This window comes from Mycteria americana, chromosome 5 (assembly GCF_035582795.1).
Source record: "Mycteria americana isolate JAX WOST 10 ecotype Jacksonville Zoo and Gardens chromosome 5, USCA_MyAme_1.0, whole genome shotgun sequence".
NCBI classification, from domain to species: Eukaryota; Metazoa; Chordata; class Aves; order Ciconiiformes; family Ciconiidae; genus Mycteria; species Mycteria americana.
Genome location: NC_134369.1, coordinates 25,119,461 through 25,136,871, shown reverse-complemented (window position 1 = coordinate 25,136,871; position 17,411 = coordinate 25,119,461). Strand labels below are relative to the sequence as shown.

At 41.0% G+C, this 17,411-nt stretch overlaps 2 protein-coding genes across 7 annotated transcripts in view; one reads left to right on the top strand and one right to left on the bottom strand.

The window, feature by feature from the left end:
* The window catches only part of IFTAP (intraflagellar transport associated protein), a 49,091-nt gene extending 35,981 nt beyond the window's left edge, over positions 1–13,110 (bottom strand). For 3 of the 6 annotated variants that reach the window (XM_075502506.1, XM_075502510.1, XM_075502511.1), the window contains exons 1-3: positions 12,991–13,110; positions 11,033–11,085; positions 8,280–8,591 (exon numbers count right to left, since the gene is read on the bottom strand). The gene's annotated coding sequence lies outside the window, so the exon portion shown is untranslated. The remainder of the gene's footprint in view (positions 1–8,279; positions 8,592–11,032; positions 11,086–12,990) is intronic. The other 3 variants (XM_075502507.1, XM_075502508.1, XM_075502509.1) reach the window with 3 other exon arrangements.
* Positions 13,111–13,464: 354 nt separating this feature from the next.
* RAG2 (recombination activating 2) lies at positions 13,465–15,072 on the top strand. Its single transcript, XM_075501476.1, has one exon. The coding sequence runs from the start codon at positions 13,465–13,467 to the stop codon at positions 15,070–15,072; it is 1,608 nt and encodes a 535-aa protein (XP_075357591.1).
* The last annotated feature ends 2,339 nt before the right edge of the window (positions 15,073–17,411 follow it).

Genomic DNA, 17,411 nt, shown 5'->3' with positions numbered 1-17,411 from the left:
ACTTTACAAAACATTTGCCCCAAAATTCATGTGGACATAGTAATTTTAAGAGCAAAGGGAGAGATTGTGATCATCTATGCCTGAAATTTATCTGCTTGGGTAGCATGGGCCACAGAAGTGCAAACCTTCCTCAGTAGTGTTCAATCCCCGTCATTTTAAGTTGTTCAGTCTTACAACCCCTGCCTTCTTTGCAAAAACAGTGACACCACTCACTAGCATGTTGGATTTAACAACTGGGACACCTGTACATTCAAAACTTGGACTGAATCCATCATTCTGCAGGTGCACTGCTCACTGTACTATCAAAGCCACTAAACCCAGATTTTGGAGGGCATGTTAAATCATGACAAGATGTGTGTGTATGCTGAGACAGCACACAGGACGGGGAGGGTATGATGGAACTGGGCAGCCACATAGGAAGATGAGGACCACTCTCAAGAAGGGAACAAATGCTGAGAGCTGAAGGAACCCCATAGAGGCTTTTCTGGACTTGAAAGCTCCACTTCAGTCACACAGCAACAGCTTTCCAACCCATCTTCGCCACTTTACTAGACTCTAAGGGAAGTAATGGCCCTGAAACAGCTCTCGGTGAAGTACGCTGAAGTTAACCCTGCTCCTCACTTATAAAAGCTGTGTAAATGCATTTAACAGCTGTGTGATGTTAAATAGTTAATAATATTACTAATTTTTTATACACATAGGACCAGACTACTAGAAGCAGAAAAACACAGGTGAGGACATACGTAACTGGCACATTGTCTCACACGGTGGCAACTTAACTAAAAAATGTAAATTACTAGTTTGCATACATAAATGCGATAAAGATGCAAGAATGCATTATACACTAAGTGCTTGATTTTCATGTGTTCCCCTGTTTCTTTTCTTGATTTACCACAGTAATAAGAAGTGTCTTTTGGGAATGAAAGCTTAATTCTTCAGCAAAACTTCAAATCAACTACACTAAGGAAAGGCTGCCAACCTGATTTTAAAGTTAAATAAGATCGAACAAGAATTGTTCAGAGCCCAGCAGGAAAACAAAGCATGATTTCTAATGTCAAACTCTAATTTTGTTGGATTGCCAGCTTGTAAAGAAGACTAATGTTCTGAAGATATAAAAACACACGCACACCCACATGACCTAAAGTTTAAGTTTTCTAATGTTTTACAAAAAACAAACCAGTATTAATCTCTCTGTGGACTGACCAAGCAGAATATAATTTACCAGACTCTCAGAGTGGTTTATGCAAATTATGGTGGTTTCAGGAGGAAGCAATTCCTTCTATTCCTCATTATTGTTCAGTTATTACAGTCATTATTTGAGGTAAATTTCATTATATGAAAGACTGCAGTGATTTGTAAGGCTAGTGTCAAAGAAAAAACATACATATATTTAATCAAGAAAATGGTAATAACAACCTTTTCTTTTCTTTGGCATCTGGTGTCTAGGATCTCCAAGTCCTTTATAAACACTAATGAAATAAACTTCACAATAGTCCCATGAGGAAGAGCAAACAAATATTATTCCAAATACAGATGAAAAAAACTGAGTCACCAAGAGTTTAAATGACTTATAAACAAATCAGAGGAGGGCTGGCAATAAAGCTTAGATTCTTTTACTCTAAAATGCTCTAGGAAGTTAGAAAATTGATACGCAGTTTAGGGGAACAGCTGTATCCTTAACCGAGCTGAATGGCAGCTTTCTCAGTGAATTCCATGTTCTACAGCCACCGGGTCATCAGCCTGAGATTAAGCATCCAGACCAGGTGTTAGCAAAATGCTATAGCTCAATTCTTACTCTGCTGCACAACTTCTACTTTCTACAGAACTTAGGAAAATTCAGATTTTAACATCCTCTACTGGTTAAGCTGTAGAAGAGCAATAATGCAACAAGACTTTGGATAAACACCAGATTTTGATTCATTACAGTTAGCTAGGAAATGCAGTGCTGAATTCAACTTGAATTTTGCAATCGTAGTTTTAGCCAAACTACGATTGCAAAATCCTGAACATCAACCTCATGAAAAAGCAAGCACCGGATGTTGTTAGAATATAATCTAACATTTAATACCTGAAATCTCCTGCTGTATGGAGATTAGGAAGTTATCCCTAAAGGTTTTAAACATGTATGTCACTGAGCCTATATATTTTCATCTAGCATGCACTTCAATATGTATGCATTGGGAGAAGAATCATCAGAACAGTGTTATTTTAAAAAAAAATAGCAGAGAAAATTCCCTGGATATTCCAAGCATGGGGAAAGGTTACTTCCTCAAGACTAACAGCTTTTTTTACCAGAAAATGGACCAAATTTTTACCCAAGTCAAAGCAGTAAATCCAGAGCAGCTGTCCTATAGCCAATATAGCTATTACAGGCATTACTATATGAGAACTGCTATCAACTATGTCAAAGGCATTCATCTTGGCTTAAGAAAATAAAATAACTTTTAATTCATAGGCCACATTTCCTTATTTTTTCTTCTGGGGAAAAAAAAAACCCAAAGAATAAATTTTGGAACGTGAGTTTACTAAATTATTCATATTTTAATAAATCCTAAATTGGAAAAGAGGGGAGAAAACCCTATTTGTCATTTTGGCACCCATCCTCCATTGCTTTTTGTAGGAACTTCACAGCTTTGCTTCAAAAATCTAAAGCAAGAAATAAATCCAAAATGGACTACAGAGGTGAAAGTCCAACACAGACCTAATCTTCCCTTGCACAGCTGTTATTTACATCTACAGAATCATCTCCTCATGGAGAGGAAAAACCAGCTAGGTCCTAATAAAAGCCTACGTTCTGTCAGAAGAACAGCCATTCACTCAAACAACAGAGAGGAGAGACTGGCAGCTAGAACTACCTGTGTCGTCCGTCCCCCCCCCCCCCTTTTCAATTATTTTGAAGAACTACAGGGTGCTATTGCATCACCCTAAATGAAAGCAAGCACAGAGGATGGTATTTGGAGAACATCTATTATCCCTGAAATTAACATATGGTTAGGATGGATGGTACAATAGAGGTGTTCAGAAACGTATCTCAACCTATCAAGGTTTTTGTATTTTTCACTTTCATTCCACTTTGGTTTTCTGCTGCTTCCTATCTACTTTATTCCTGAGCCTCCCTTAAATTAACACCATACTGTGTCAGCTGCAGAGAAGTTTTGTGATGTTACAACTGAAACCAGGCTGACCAGAAGACTCTCACCTTTGCTAAGGAGCTAACCAGTAGATTCTACATAAGTAAAAGGCTTCAGCAATCATCCAATTCACAGTCTCAAGGCAATGACTTCTTAGAATTGTCATTAAAAAATTAAAAAATGTACAATAATGGATTGGAATCACCCACAATTTATGAACTGGATAGAATCACACCTCTATGAATTAAATGACTGCATTGTTCTGCTACAGAGTAACTACTACTGAAATCAAAAATGTATCTTCTTTTTCCCAAAAGGCATCAAACTAACTTGGAGGTTTCAAGGAAAGTAAGGCAAGGATATCTGATCCTTTCCTCATGCTGGCTCTGGATAGTTTTAGAGTCAAATATCAGTAAGTGATGCATTCAAGCAGCAACCATACTTTTTCTTTTTGCATTTCACTCCTGCTTATCCATCCAAATTACTGTAATGAGGTTTCTTGAGACGATCATTCATTAAGCCTTGCTGATCATCAGCAGATTGTGCAAAATCAATTTTATTTCTCAAAATGCAGTCTTCTTCCCAGCAGTTTAAGCCAAACCTCTGCATTGAATCACAGAGGCAGGTCAAGTGAGTATTAGCATGATTTCAATTACGGTTATAAGTTCTATTAAACAATAAAAAATGTGGTGTGGAATATAGGCTTCCTGTTTTATGCTGCATTTCTGAATGCTTTATTACGTTTCTTTTAAATATAATATAGGCAATGAAAGAAAAATCAAGATTCTGAGTATTTAAATGGAAAGAGCAATAAGCGAATCCGCTCTACAAACTCACTAAAACCTTACATAATTTTATTTTTGTGGAAAAAAAATACTTCCCTAGTTTTTCTGGCATAGGTTTAAGTCAGGTTTCCACACTATGAATTTGCTCTCCCAGAAGTAATTCTCAATAAAAACGGGGAAACTCAGAAATGTTTACAGATCACTCATAGGTTCATGGAAAACATCACTAGATACACCTGTTCTCGAGATTTTATAACCTATGTCTGCACAAACCAGATTGAACACAAATACATTATTTTTATATCTTATACTATGTTGCAACTGGACAATGTCTGATCTTTTTTCCCTATAGAGCTAGCACAGTAACTACACCTGTCACAACTAACTTTTTTCAAAGGGGTCTTTAATACTTCAGATCTAACTAACCTCTCATAAAAGCAATCCTACTCTCTTACAACCCACAATACAGAACTAAGCAATTATCTAACAACTCTCATCGATAAACGTTTTGCATGTCAGTCTGCACTAAAGACCTTGATTCTGGGACTCTTGGCCTGGCTAGTTCAGCAATGTAAAAGCTGTCACTAGTGATGGGGTGGGCTGGTAAAGGCAATGCAGAAATTATCTCTGCAGGTTGACCGCTCATATAGTTAGGCAATACTGCAGGTGTATCAGCAAGTCTTAAGTGTGCAGTAAGTTGTCAAGGGACCAAGTACAGAACCAGAGCTGGTTACTACCTCCTAAGGACGATGAGAAAGCACATTCAGGACTTTAGCCTCCTCTCCAACCGGTTCCAGGAGCTACGCAACAGCATGCTGTCTCTTACAAAAAGCCGTAACACTCCAATCTGCCCTCTAGACAGCAGTACCATAGAAGTCACCCCATGTAACATATGCACCAATATATTTGTGTAAAGCTCGCTCAAGGAAGCTGGTTTAATTACACACAAAATGAGCGACCTAGGTCCTATATTGTTATCAACTAAAGTAAACTCAATCTGAAGAGCAGGGACTAGTACTTTTGGAGGAGAAGTATCTGATTTCCACTCCTTGCTGTCTTACTACCGTTTACCACATTAGTCAGTCAAGGAGACTCTAGAGGAGTATGGATTTGCTACAATATTATTACAGCAATAAAGAATGAGGTAGCACTTTTGCAAAAGGAATAAGCCTGTATCAGGCAACTGCAGACAGAACCAATTTAAGCCTAAGTGCTGGCTGCTCCCAAAAAGGCCACCACCACCCTCTTTCCCTCTTCAGCCCTGGGCTTTTCATTCCAGCCCATCTCTTGGCCAGACAAAATAAACTACCAATATCAAACCTCAAACTAAACTGAGCAAATATGTATGTCCTGTTTTAAACACACATTTTCTGATCTGCCTTACAGCCATATGATCATGACTGCCTGCACAAGGGGACAGTGGGATCATGCAGTGGGAGCAAGGGAAGGATGCAGGATTGCCCCTTTTGGCAGCCTGTCATACCTGTTTATGCAACTGTGAAAGCACAGCCTCATCAGAAACACCACTCACAGATGGCCCAGAAAGCTGTGCTTCCTCCACGCGAGCAAAAGCAGATGTTACCAGGGTACTCACACCCACACTACCCCTAGAGCTAGAGCCTGGAGGCCATCAGCCCCTACGGAGCACAGAGGCATGCAAAGCTGGAACTCAAGCCTGTCCTTAATAAATGTTTGCTGATAGCTATGGACTGTGGTCACTACCTTAGCAAACATCCCAGGATGGCACTTTGAAAGTGGGCCAAGTGAAAGGAGTTATTCTGGGAATTCCTGCCCCAAGCAAGACATAAAACGTTTTCAGTGGGGGAGCACAGAAAGGTTACCCACTTTCCAGAAGGCAGTCAACTGTTTCCTTCTTGTCTAGACATCTGCGAAGCTACAGTTGCAAAAGAAAGCCGTCCCTGCTCTACTGTCCTGCCCTACTTTTCTCCCTCCTCCTCCCTGCTACCCACCACCTGTGGGGAGGCAGAGCTCCTGGAGCAAACCCGATGGCAGCAAGCTCTGGCCACGAGCAGGTGCGGGTCAACTGAACTATGGGAACAAACTAAAAGGAAAAGTTTCAATTACAAACGACAAAAACTTTCAGATGAGGTTCCTTGCAGCATCTCTCAATTCAATGTGATCTGCAACAGCTAATCCTGTTTAAATCAACTGGATGTTTGCCACTGCCTTCAGCAGGAAGCCTTAAGGGCACACACTTAATGCATCAGCAATTTGCGAGGATGGGAGCTGCATCTGCTTGTGTAAGTGCATTACTGAGCCTCAGAGCCGACCTTTGCGATGGTCAAAAACATGTGCCTCTCGTGCCCAGCTCGTATGAGCTTTTAAGGGATATATCTAAGGGCTTTAAGTGCAAGCAAGCACATTGATCCTGTTTGATTTCAGTGCTATTATGTCAGTCCCGTATATGATCAGGTTTTTTTAATGAATTTCCAATGGCTTCAAGAGCGCTGCTCCCTTTAAAGACCACCTGGAGGCCTATGACAAGAGTAACATTTCCTGTGCACCAAGCACGCCTCCAAAACACAGTAGCCACTGTCCTCTGGAGTGCAATCGTCCCTGTGATTTGACAGTCAAAGCACAGCTGGATTCAATCAGCTATTTTAGATGAGGCCTTTGAATAAAGCCCTGTCCCTCACATGTTAAATATTGTTTACTTATGTTTTTAGATGACACAGAAAATTGAAGACTGTAGGACACTGGACTCCCTGTGCCATTTTTTCACAGGTTTCAGCCCATGGGTCCTGGCTAAATATCCAGAATATTTGCATTCTGGCTAGCTAACCCTACACAAATGAGTAAGGCGGCCTTCCCTTCCCTTTCCCTGCTGAGCTGAACTGCATTACTGCAACCCACAGGGAGCCAGCTATGTTCCAGCTCAGAGATAACTATGTTTTACTGGCAGAAAATATGCTGAAAAGCCTGGAAATATCTCAATGCAATTTGGAATGATTTGGGGTGAAGAAGATGTAAACCACGTATTATTTTAAGTAATTAATTGTAGAAGAAGAAAATCAAGTGAAACAAAGCATTTCCATAACAGTGAGCAATCTGCTGAAAACATACTAACTATGTCAACATTATTAAAATAGAAATTGTGAAGGAAAAGTCTGTTTATTCATTTTTGCATGGGTTGTCTGCCAAATAAATTCAGGATGCAAATCCTAGATGTTCTTGCTATGACCTGGACAGTTCTGAACAGGATTTTCCTGCCTTGTAGATACATTATTCTGAAGCTACTTGCTGCAGCTCCTCCAAAGCAGTTTGTCACTGACAGTTACAGAAGACCAGCTTGGACAGACCATGTTCTCATCCAAAACTGACATGCTGTTTTAACAACAACAAACTTTAATTTCTCCGTCTTCTCAGCCACAGTAATTGGAAAAAGAATTTCTAAAGACAAGGCACATCAACTGGCAGAAGGAGAATAAAATGAATATAAAATATAAAATGAGACACAACTGGGGGTTGGATTTTTCACTTAAACATTTGTATCTCTTTTGCCAGTAGATCTTTGATCACAAACCGAAACGAGGCTCAGACTATGTCAAGCACTTGGATAAGAAGCTGTCAAATATCATCTAGGCGCTACTGAAAATAGAAATAAATGTGATCTGAATGCCCTTAAATTTAGAGGAAGTTAAGTTCTTTAGCATTCAACTCTGCAGTACAGTCTACTTCTATCTTTGTTTCAGAAGTAATAGGCCCATATGGATGCTACAGGGCACAGTGCCTTTGAGCTGCTGTATTTCAGATAAGAAACGTCACCACATCCTATCTGCATTACAGTTACTCAATGTCTCAAGACAATTTTCACAAACGTTCGGTATGTTTGCTTTGCTGTACTAATCAAATTCCATTTCAAGCTCTTTTCTACTTCTGTTCTCACAGCAGTTTCAAATGGGAGATGAGATATTTCTAAAATACTGTGCAGCAGATGCTGTAACTCAGGAGTGGGTGAAGTAGGGCCAGGAAAACAAAAGCAGGGAGCTATGAAGAGTGAGTTGTTTTCCAGGTTCTTCTCTTTATTTGGTGTGCTATGTTATGCAAGTGGCTTATCCTCTGTGCCCCAGCACTGCTAGCTGTTGAAAGGGTATGTTCCCAGAGGACTTCCCAGAGTCTAATTATTTTTTGTCAGAGAAAAGCGCTATGAAACTGATGAAAAATGCCACAGAAGGGTGCAACGTTTTATTAGTCTTTTAAGGTCTGATCAGAAGGCCACTGAAGTAGAAAAAAGACATTCCTAATTACTTCAGTGGAGTTTGAATTGGACTTTTAGTCAGCCCTCACTCACTGGGTTGCATGCATTTGTCATTTCCTTTGCTGTTTTAATATCACTACCTACTTGCAGCGGAGCATTCCCAGGGAAAGCAGCAGTACATCAATCAGCAGGAGTTGTTTTCTTTTACTACCTATTGAAATGATTTTTTCTTTGAACTCAAAAATTACTTTAGATTACATTTTTATATTCCAATAGCACTGAAAAAATCAAAGATCATGAGCTTGACAGGTTTAGCAGTGTAAAAAATTAAACTATAAAGTAGTGTACGCTGCAGACATTTACAGTCTAACTAAAAGACATCTACTGTCACTCTGGTCTGGTTCTACTGCAAAGAGTTAAAGCTTCTGGAGGCTGGTGGGTTTCTTGTTGTGCCATCTGAAGACAAGAGAGGAAAGAAAAAAAAAACAGTCACAGCCAGTTAGCCACAGTAGACCAAGTTCTCAGGAGCACATCTGCAAATTAAGCAAATTGATTCCCCTCCATCAGGCTGTCTCTCCATGCCACAAGCCCCCTGTGCTGTCAGAGAAGATTCCTCAAAGTGCTCACACTTGAATCCCAATTACATAGAAAGATTTCAGAGGACGCAAAAAACCCCTATCAGCCAGGTACGTCTAACTTATTGTTTTGCCCAAAGCAAGCTTGGTGATACACTTATCGATGTTTTGAGAAATACTATTTAAAGATTTCCGTCCTTAAGCCTGTTTATGGACAACTTCAAAGCTCTGTGGGTGTCTGGATATGATTTTGATTGTGAAGAATTTGGGAACAGGACTTGCTTTTCAGGGGTATGCTTTTTCATTTTGCAAAGGGAGAGCCTGCAGATCAGTCAGAGACAAAAAAACAATACACGATATTGCAAAATAAATTTAATTCTACTATAGATATCTGTGTTCATGCCAAGTTAAAAATAACTGCAAACTAACAACAGAATTTAATGGTCAGCAATGAGCATTTACCAACTAAGACTCCATGCTATCCTGCAATCCATTCTCTCAGTGTCCAATCAGTGCTGTTCAAATACCTTACCTTTGTGTAAATGAAAGGTGCTTTGGGTTTGCTACAGTTCATAAGATCAAATCATTCATTATTTGAGCATTCAAATTACTCTGAAATTATTATGAATATGGTATTTTTTAATGCTGACAAATACTAATATGAAACGTCACACTAAACAACAGTACTGATTATTCATTGTTCTCCTGTTTAAAATGTTTTTGTTGCCTAATTGGGTAACAGGCACAGCACATAGGTGAACAAATCATTACTACACAGGGTCAAAGAGAACAATAAGTAGTAAACACAGTTTGGGAGTGGCTCAGTGCCTAAACATAGTAATCCAGTGACATTTTATAAGCCCTAGATTTACTAGGACTTAGGACACAGGACCTACGGGAGACTTGCCGCCTTCCATAGCAGAAGCTAGAAGACAAGAAGAATATCCAAAGGCATATGAAACGTCACTTGATGTTTAGGCGCTCAAATCCTACCCCTTGTTTCTAAAACACATTCATCCTATACTTCTCAGTGGATGCTTAATATGGTTTCTGAAATAATAGTCTACATATCAAAATTGTAACTATGTCCATCTATTTCCATACTAAGCACATTTCAAATTACATTAGCTAGTGCTTTTAAAAAGCACCTTCTCTCTTCATTTAATCCTTCTGTAAATAAATCTCCCTATGAATCTATCTAAATCTGAATTCCTTGTAATCTCTTCTTGCCATACAAACAACTATTAACTGAAAAAAAACCAGCTCAAAATCGTAAGTTTGATTTCAAAATAAAATAGAGGAGAATATTAGTTTTCTTCTTTCTGTTAACTTAGCTTCTAGTTCAGATCTCTACAGTTCACTTCTCAAATACAGGGGTTTTAAAAGTAATGCTGAGATTCTCACTTATTTGTATAATCCTTGGAGCTTGATCTTTTATAAAAATACCGAATATGATGAAGCATGACTCAAGTCACCATAACTGGTAACTGTTTCTGTAACTCCACCCTTCTCTATTTATCCATCTTTACTTCTTGTAGTGTCTTTTCCCCTCTATCTTGTGCTGCACCACAACAAAAGCATTTGTCTGTTTCCCTCCACGCTGGCACTAATGCTAATCCAACTCCACAGTGACATGGTTTTGAGCATAAAGCCATAAAAAAAATTTAAACTTTTTGGTTATAAGGTTAGATTTCTACCCTTTGGGCTCCCTGAAGCTGCTCAGGGTCAGATGAGCATTGGCTCAAAGGAATCAGTCATGTTGGAAGGTTAGAGGTGGAGGTCAGCATAGCCAAAGATCAACCACGCTGTATTAACACACCATAATTAGCATGAAACAACCTGGAAAGCCAAAGCAATTCCAGCAAGTGCCTAAGGAGCTACTTCTGCCAGAGAATCTAGGATAAATATTCTTTCCACTACTTACTGAACTGCTTGCTTATGTAAAGTTTAAGAAATATTAAGGGATGACGAGGAAGTGTGTTTAAGTGTGTTTATTTAACCAGTAAGTTCTGTGTGTCTATCAATCTCACTTTTAATTATTTTCATTGGTCTTTTCTCCACTCTCTATCTGCAACTGTCTCTTCAGATAGTATACTCTTCAGAATTGAGTACGGCTTAATATTTGGGAAATAGTTTGTGACATTGTGAACACTAAAAATTGTCATATTTGGAGATTCTTGAAGTATATGTAAGAATATAAGATGAATACCAACATTTCAATTAAATTGTTTGCCATTTTCAATACTCTTGTTAGACTTCAAATACAAACCAGCAGTCAAATGTAGAACAAATATGTTACTAAAATATAGAACACTAACTTACAGATGTGCTCGTGGCATCTTCACTATGGAAGACATGCTACTTTTCTAAAGATCCTGTAAAAACAAAGAAGCTAAGTAACAACACAATATGAAAGAAGAGACCAAGGAAATCTAACCCAGTCAACCCAACTTAGTGCAGGCTCCTCTAACAACACCATTTTTGAATGGCTGTAAGAAACAAGCCGCAGAGACTCCTGTCTAGTATATCACCTGAAAGTAAATAACTTGGGAAATCTTTTTTCATGCAAATAATAAAACCAAAACCTGCTGTGTATACTGACATGCTCAGAACAGGGTTCACTAATTTAATCAACTCGTAACTGAACTCCACCTCCAGTGCAGTACTTCTGAAAAGGAATCTAAACGTAATAAAAACTACCACCTTCAGGACAGAGGCATTAGGACTGGCTACACAGTGAACAGAGCTTGACCATGATCTTTGGATGATTCCACAATGTGCAAAAAGATAAGACAGCTATTCCATGGATTATTTTTAAAATAGACTCAGTGGTGGCTATGCCTACTCTGTCTGTGTGCTCTGGCTTAAGCACATCTGACCAGGCTCACCTACATTTGAAAGCTTTTAATGGCAGATCTGTATTTTAGCACAGCAGTTTGTGTACCAGAAAGTGGAGTGGGCAGGCAGTACAGGAATGTGGTACAACAGTTCCTACTGTACATGAGAACATGCGCTGATGGCAATTTAATGTAGTCAGTGTCATCAGTTCCCACGATTTTACAGTGACTCTCCTGTACACTATGTTGTTCCAGAGTCCCCAGGTTTTGATGTCACATAACTAGAAGATACTGATCCTTCCTTAAAAAAGAAACTCTATGTGTCTTGGTTTTGTTGTTACAACAAAATAAAAAGCAGAAGCAAGGAAAAGATGAATCCTAAAGATTTCAAAACAAGGAATTATATTTTAAAATGTAGAGGTTTTATTTTTTTTACAAATACTGTATTTGAAAGCTAGTTCACACCTTTAAATTCTGGGGATTTGGCAAAGGCTGGGACAGAGAACTTGGACATTTACTAAAAGGCACAAGTCTGCTGTCACCAAAGGACAGTGCCAATGAACCAGGCACTCACTGTTTCCCTCTCTGGTGTCTGTGTTCTCCGAAGCTCTTTCAGTCTTATTATCCAGGCTGACTACATAAACTCTTTTAGATTTTTGAACAAACAGATGTAAAAAAAGATACCCCTGGAAACCTACTCACAAAAGCATGAGCAAACAGCAAACATCAAAGATAAAGAATTTGATCACACTATGAAAACACCTGGCAGCGAGACTCCCAAGCCACAGTTACCCTGAGCAGGCTGTTCAGCACAAGTGTGCAAGATTCACCCTAGCACTAACAGCTTCTCTCTCTGCTGCTTCAGCAATACCTACGTGGTTAGAAATACAGCTGGCATCGACTGCTCCTAAGTGTCTTCAACAAATCTTGATGTTTTCCTTGTAAACCTGCTCAACTGAAGTTTGCACTCGGCTATGTACACACTTACTTCAGCTCACTGACTACGGAGCACGACAGCATGTTCCCGGCCAGAGGCCGGGCTCAGGGGTCTGGATGGGAGAGGAGCTCCCCACCCTTCCCACAAGCGGGGTGCCGGTCTCGGGGAGCAGGCGAGCCACTCAGGCACACGGCCCAAGGGACGGGGCGAGGCGCAGGCAGGTAGCCGCCCCCCGGCAGGCCCCCAGGGGCCGGGGCCGTGCGACCCGCGCTCCTTCTCTGATCCCGCGCTGCCTGTTGAGGCGGCCCTGCGGCACCCAAGCGGCTCCAGCGCACCAGCCCGGCACCCCCGGCCGTCCCGGCAGCCTCGGGACGAGAAACGAGCAGCAAGCAGCCCTCCTTGAGTCATCCCCCGCGCTGGGCCCTCCGCCCCCCGGTACCTCGGAGCCGAATCCCATCACTAGGAGACCCGCCCGCTGGCGGCCCCGGCCCCGTGGCCCCACTCACCCGCCGCCTGCCCGCTAACCCCTCCAGTCCCGCTTCCTCACGCCCGGGGACGAGCCGAGCGGCGGCCAGGCAGCCCAGCGCCTCGCCGGGCCAGGCCGGACCGAGGCGCCAAGCGAGAACTACCGGCCCCAGCAGGCCGCGGGGCCGCCGTTTCCATGGGAGCGGCCGGGCCAGGAGCGGGGAGGTCGCCCCAGCGCAGAGCTGCGGCAGGCGGTCTGGGGGCCACACACAGAGATGTTCGGGTTTTACATGCTAACAGGCCATAGTTTGTACAAAATCCCGCGGAACTGGTACACAGCTCTTGCTTGGTTCATGTCTTGAGTGGCAGAAAAGGGTCTCTTTTTGGTTGTCAGAGTGTGAACTGAAATGCAACTTTAATACGATTTATTCAAGTACTGTTAAACAACTCTTACAGGGTCTAAAGCATGTGTCATCTGTTTATCTTGTGTTTTTTTCTCAGATATTGACCACAGTATGGCCCAGTCAGCAGACGAAATGGCGCTGCAGGTGGTATCAGCCGTCAATAATTCGTCCTTGCTTCAGCCGGGCTTCTCTCTCCTGAATTTCGATAGGCATGTTTTCTTTTTTGGGCAGAAAGGATGGCCAAAGAGATCCTGTCCCACTGGTGTTTTCCTCCTCGATATAAAGCAGAATGAGCTCAAAATGAAACCTGCCTTCTTCTCTAAAGAGTCTTGTTACCTCCCCCCTCTCCGCTACCCTGCTCTTTGCACACTCAGAGGTCATGCGGAGTCTGATGAGTACCAGTATATCATCCATGGTGGGAAAACACCTAACAATGACCTTTCTGATAAGATTTACGTTATGACTCTGGTAAGCAAAAATAGCAAGAAAACCACGTTCCAATGTGTTGAGAAAGACCTGAGTGGAGATGTCCCTGAAGCTAGATATGGACATACAATTAACGTAGTTCATAGCCGGGGAAAAAGTGTGAGCGTTATATTTGGAGGGAGATCATATACTCCTCTTGCACAAAGAACCACTGAAAAATGGAACAGTGTAGTTGACTGTTTGCCATCTGTGTTTCTCATTGATTTTGAGTTTGGGTGCTGTACATCATACGTACTTCCAGAGCTTCAAGATGGACTTTCTTTCCACGTTTCAGTTGCCAGAAATGATACAATCTACATTTTGGGAGGCCATTCACTTCAAAATAACACCAGGCCCCCCAGCTTGTACAAGCTAAAAGTTGATCTCCCGCTGGGCAGCCCAGCTGTGACCTGCACCATCTTGCCAGGGGGGATATCTGTGTCAAGTGCTATAGTGACTCAAACCGGTGATACCGAATTTGTCCTTGTTGGGGGCTACCAGTCTGACAACCAGAAACGATTGGTGTGTAACACCATAGTTCTGGAAGATAATAAGATAGAGATTGTTGAAAGGGCGAGCCCAGACTGGACACCAGATATTAAACACTGCAAGATGTGGTTTGGCTGTGATATGGGCAAAGGGTCTGTATTGCTGGGCATTCCAGGGGCCAACAAACAGTTAATCTCAGATGCAAACTACTTCTACATTTTGAGATGCAAAGGAGCAGAAGAGGACAAGGAGGAAGAACTGACAGCACAAATTTGCAGTCAGACATCGACCGAAGACCCTGGAGACTCCACTCCATTTGAAGATTCAGAGGAGTTTTGTTTTAGTGCTGAAGCCAATAGCTTTGATGTTGATGATACTGACACTTACAATGAAGATGATGAAGAAGATGAATCAGAAACAGGCTACTGGATCACCTGCTCTGCAAGTTGCAGTATTGACATTAACACCTGGGTCCCTTTCTATTCGACAGAACTTAACAAGCCTGCAATGATCCTGTGTTCCAGCGGGGCTGGCCACTGGGTCCATGCGCAATGTATGGATCTCTCAGAAACCATGCTCCTACATCTCTCAGAAGCAAATGTCAAGTACTTCTGCAATGAGCATGTTGACCTTAATAAATTGCTACAAACTCCCAAAAAGGTGGTGCACCTGAAAAAGCAACCTATGAAACCATTGCGCAAAAAGACAACCATGAAGTTAACAACGACCGCAAAAAAGTCCTTTCTTCGGAGATTGTTTGAATAGATTTACACTGCTGATTTGTATTCACCTGGGGGGAAGTGAAATCACGGTCAAAGACAGCTAGTAATGGTTAAAGCAGAATGGGTTATTTGAGCTCAAAGAGATCTTTTTATTTAATTGATTTCAATTATCTCAATATTTCAGTTATGCTTCAAAGCTCATGAATTTGTTTTGTCTTTTATGTGTATTTTTGTAATATCTGGATAGGAACCCCATCATAGAGGGCATTGTGCAAACACACAGCCAGATACTGGTAACTTTGTGCTGTATCTTATGCTATAACTAGCTCCCCGGTTATCCCCAGTGAGTTTAATGGAACTGCCGGTAGTATAAGACATTATCCCATGTACTCAGTGGTGTTAGCATCTGTCCATAAAGAACATTATATTACCCATTTTAATTTTTTATCTTAGTGATAAAATATTTGGCCTAATTTATAACTGCATTACTCCAATTTTGTGGTGGTGTCATGAAATAAAATTAGACTAATTACTCTGGTTTTAAACTAAAGTCGTGGCTTAAGTCCCTTGTGTCAGAAATAATGAAATATTCAGTCATTGAAGGTCAGTTTTCTTCAGGGACTTCCATTATGGAAAGCTTACATATGGAGCATTTAATTCTGGATAATTAATTTTTGATTTTGAGAGTTAGTGAATGATTATATGTAAGTTTTGGCTACAGTTGTGGAATATCATCTTGTAGTAAAAACCAAATTGCTTTTTTAAACCACTGTGCTCAACAACTGCTTTGTGTTTGTATTTCTAAAAATCTAGTAAGCTAATAAAGTTTATAATAAAAATAACTACATTTTTTTCACCTACTCATGGGGTAAATCAAACACTGTAAATCCCAAAGTCTACAAAAGGACAGCATGTGTGCGTGGGAGGTCCATCTGAAGTCTGATAAGGGGTCTAGCTTCACAGCTGCCCCATGCTGTGAGCTCCCATTGACTTCAGAAGAAGTTCCTTCTGATGAACAGGGCTTTTATCATTTACTCCAGGTCCTCCACTACACATTTCTTTCTCTGCTCTCCCAGGGTGACTGTGTAGAGTGTGAAAGCTTAAAAGTGCAAGCTGTAGCTCAGAGTGACTCATTGAGCCAGTGGAGCATTGTGAGGGTGGAAACAAATGCAGCTGGCTGCTCAAAGCACAAGGAGAAGATTGGATTCAGATTGAAAAGGACATTGTCAAGGTTGAATAGCCCAAGAGTTTGCTAACTTTTTTGTGGATTATTTTATCGGCTATTTGTAAAGCCTCATCATTCTTGACTTTATTTTTTATTTTTATTACTGCTCCAAACATCTTTTAAAAAAATCAATACCATCAGCTCAACAGTTGTGAGCCAACGATAACAGCTCAGTACTCACAGTCCAGTTCTCATGCTGGACCCCTGAATAAAAAAGAAAAACAGGAGCAGCTGTCAGCCATTTGATCGCTATGTGCAGCCACTCCTTTACAAAGCAGCACGAGTAGCACAGTTTTCCTATCAACACAGACATGTATGCACAGTACTCCCTTTAAAACCTTCACAACTCAACAGCAGAGGAAAGTAAAGGGCAACCACACAAAGTTTCTGTTTCCAACCTTTTCATGTGCTGAGGGAGGTTATAGTTTGGGTAGAGCTTGTAAATGGGAAGTATATCACCTCGACTCCCCTCCCACCAGTTTGATATTGGTATAAATTCATAGATTTCAATGCCAGCTTCCCATTTCCTTTGTCATGCTACTTTACCTAAGCTTAGAGTATATAATGCTATATGGTTTTCCAAGGAATAGATTAATATCATGCCCATGTAAAGTCCCTTCAAAGTGGTGAAATTCAATAGTCAACATCCCCTTTTGTAGGTTAGTCATAGGTCTTACTCAGCTGAATTGTCATTAAAATGTACATTCATCACACACTCTTCATAGACTTCATTTACATCAACCAAAAAAAAATCCACACCAAAAGTAAAGCCACATCATCACCACACCAACAAAGGGGGACAATATACTCACACAACAAAACTCCACCCCTTGTCCCTTCACCAGTTTACAACAACAACAAAAGACTCCCCACAGTTATTGAACTCCCTGGCAATGTCCAGTCCAAGTTTTTGCCTGTTACCTCTCCCAATTACTGTCATTATCTCAAATTCCTCAGACCCCACATTGTGTGACAAATTTGTCTGCTGGTGCAGACAAATAAAAGGATGGAAACATTTTCCAAAGGGAAAGCTTGACACTGGCCTAGCAGAAGTGACATTCAGCCTGAGATAAAGCCTGGTGGCTCAGGCACAGGTGGTGTGGTTGCAGTATGTTGGGAGCATCTCTTGAGTTTCCAGAACTGACTCCTGCAGCTGC

Bases quoted from the DNA above. Each gene is read 5' to 3' on its own strand.
- RAG2 (XM_075501476.1), top strand. From the start codon at position 13,465: ATGGCCCAGTCAGCAGACGAAATGGCGCTGCAGGTGGTATCAGCCGTC.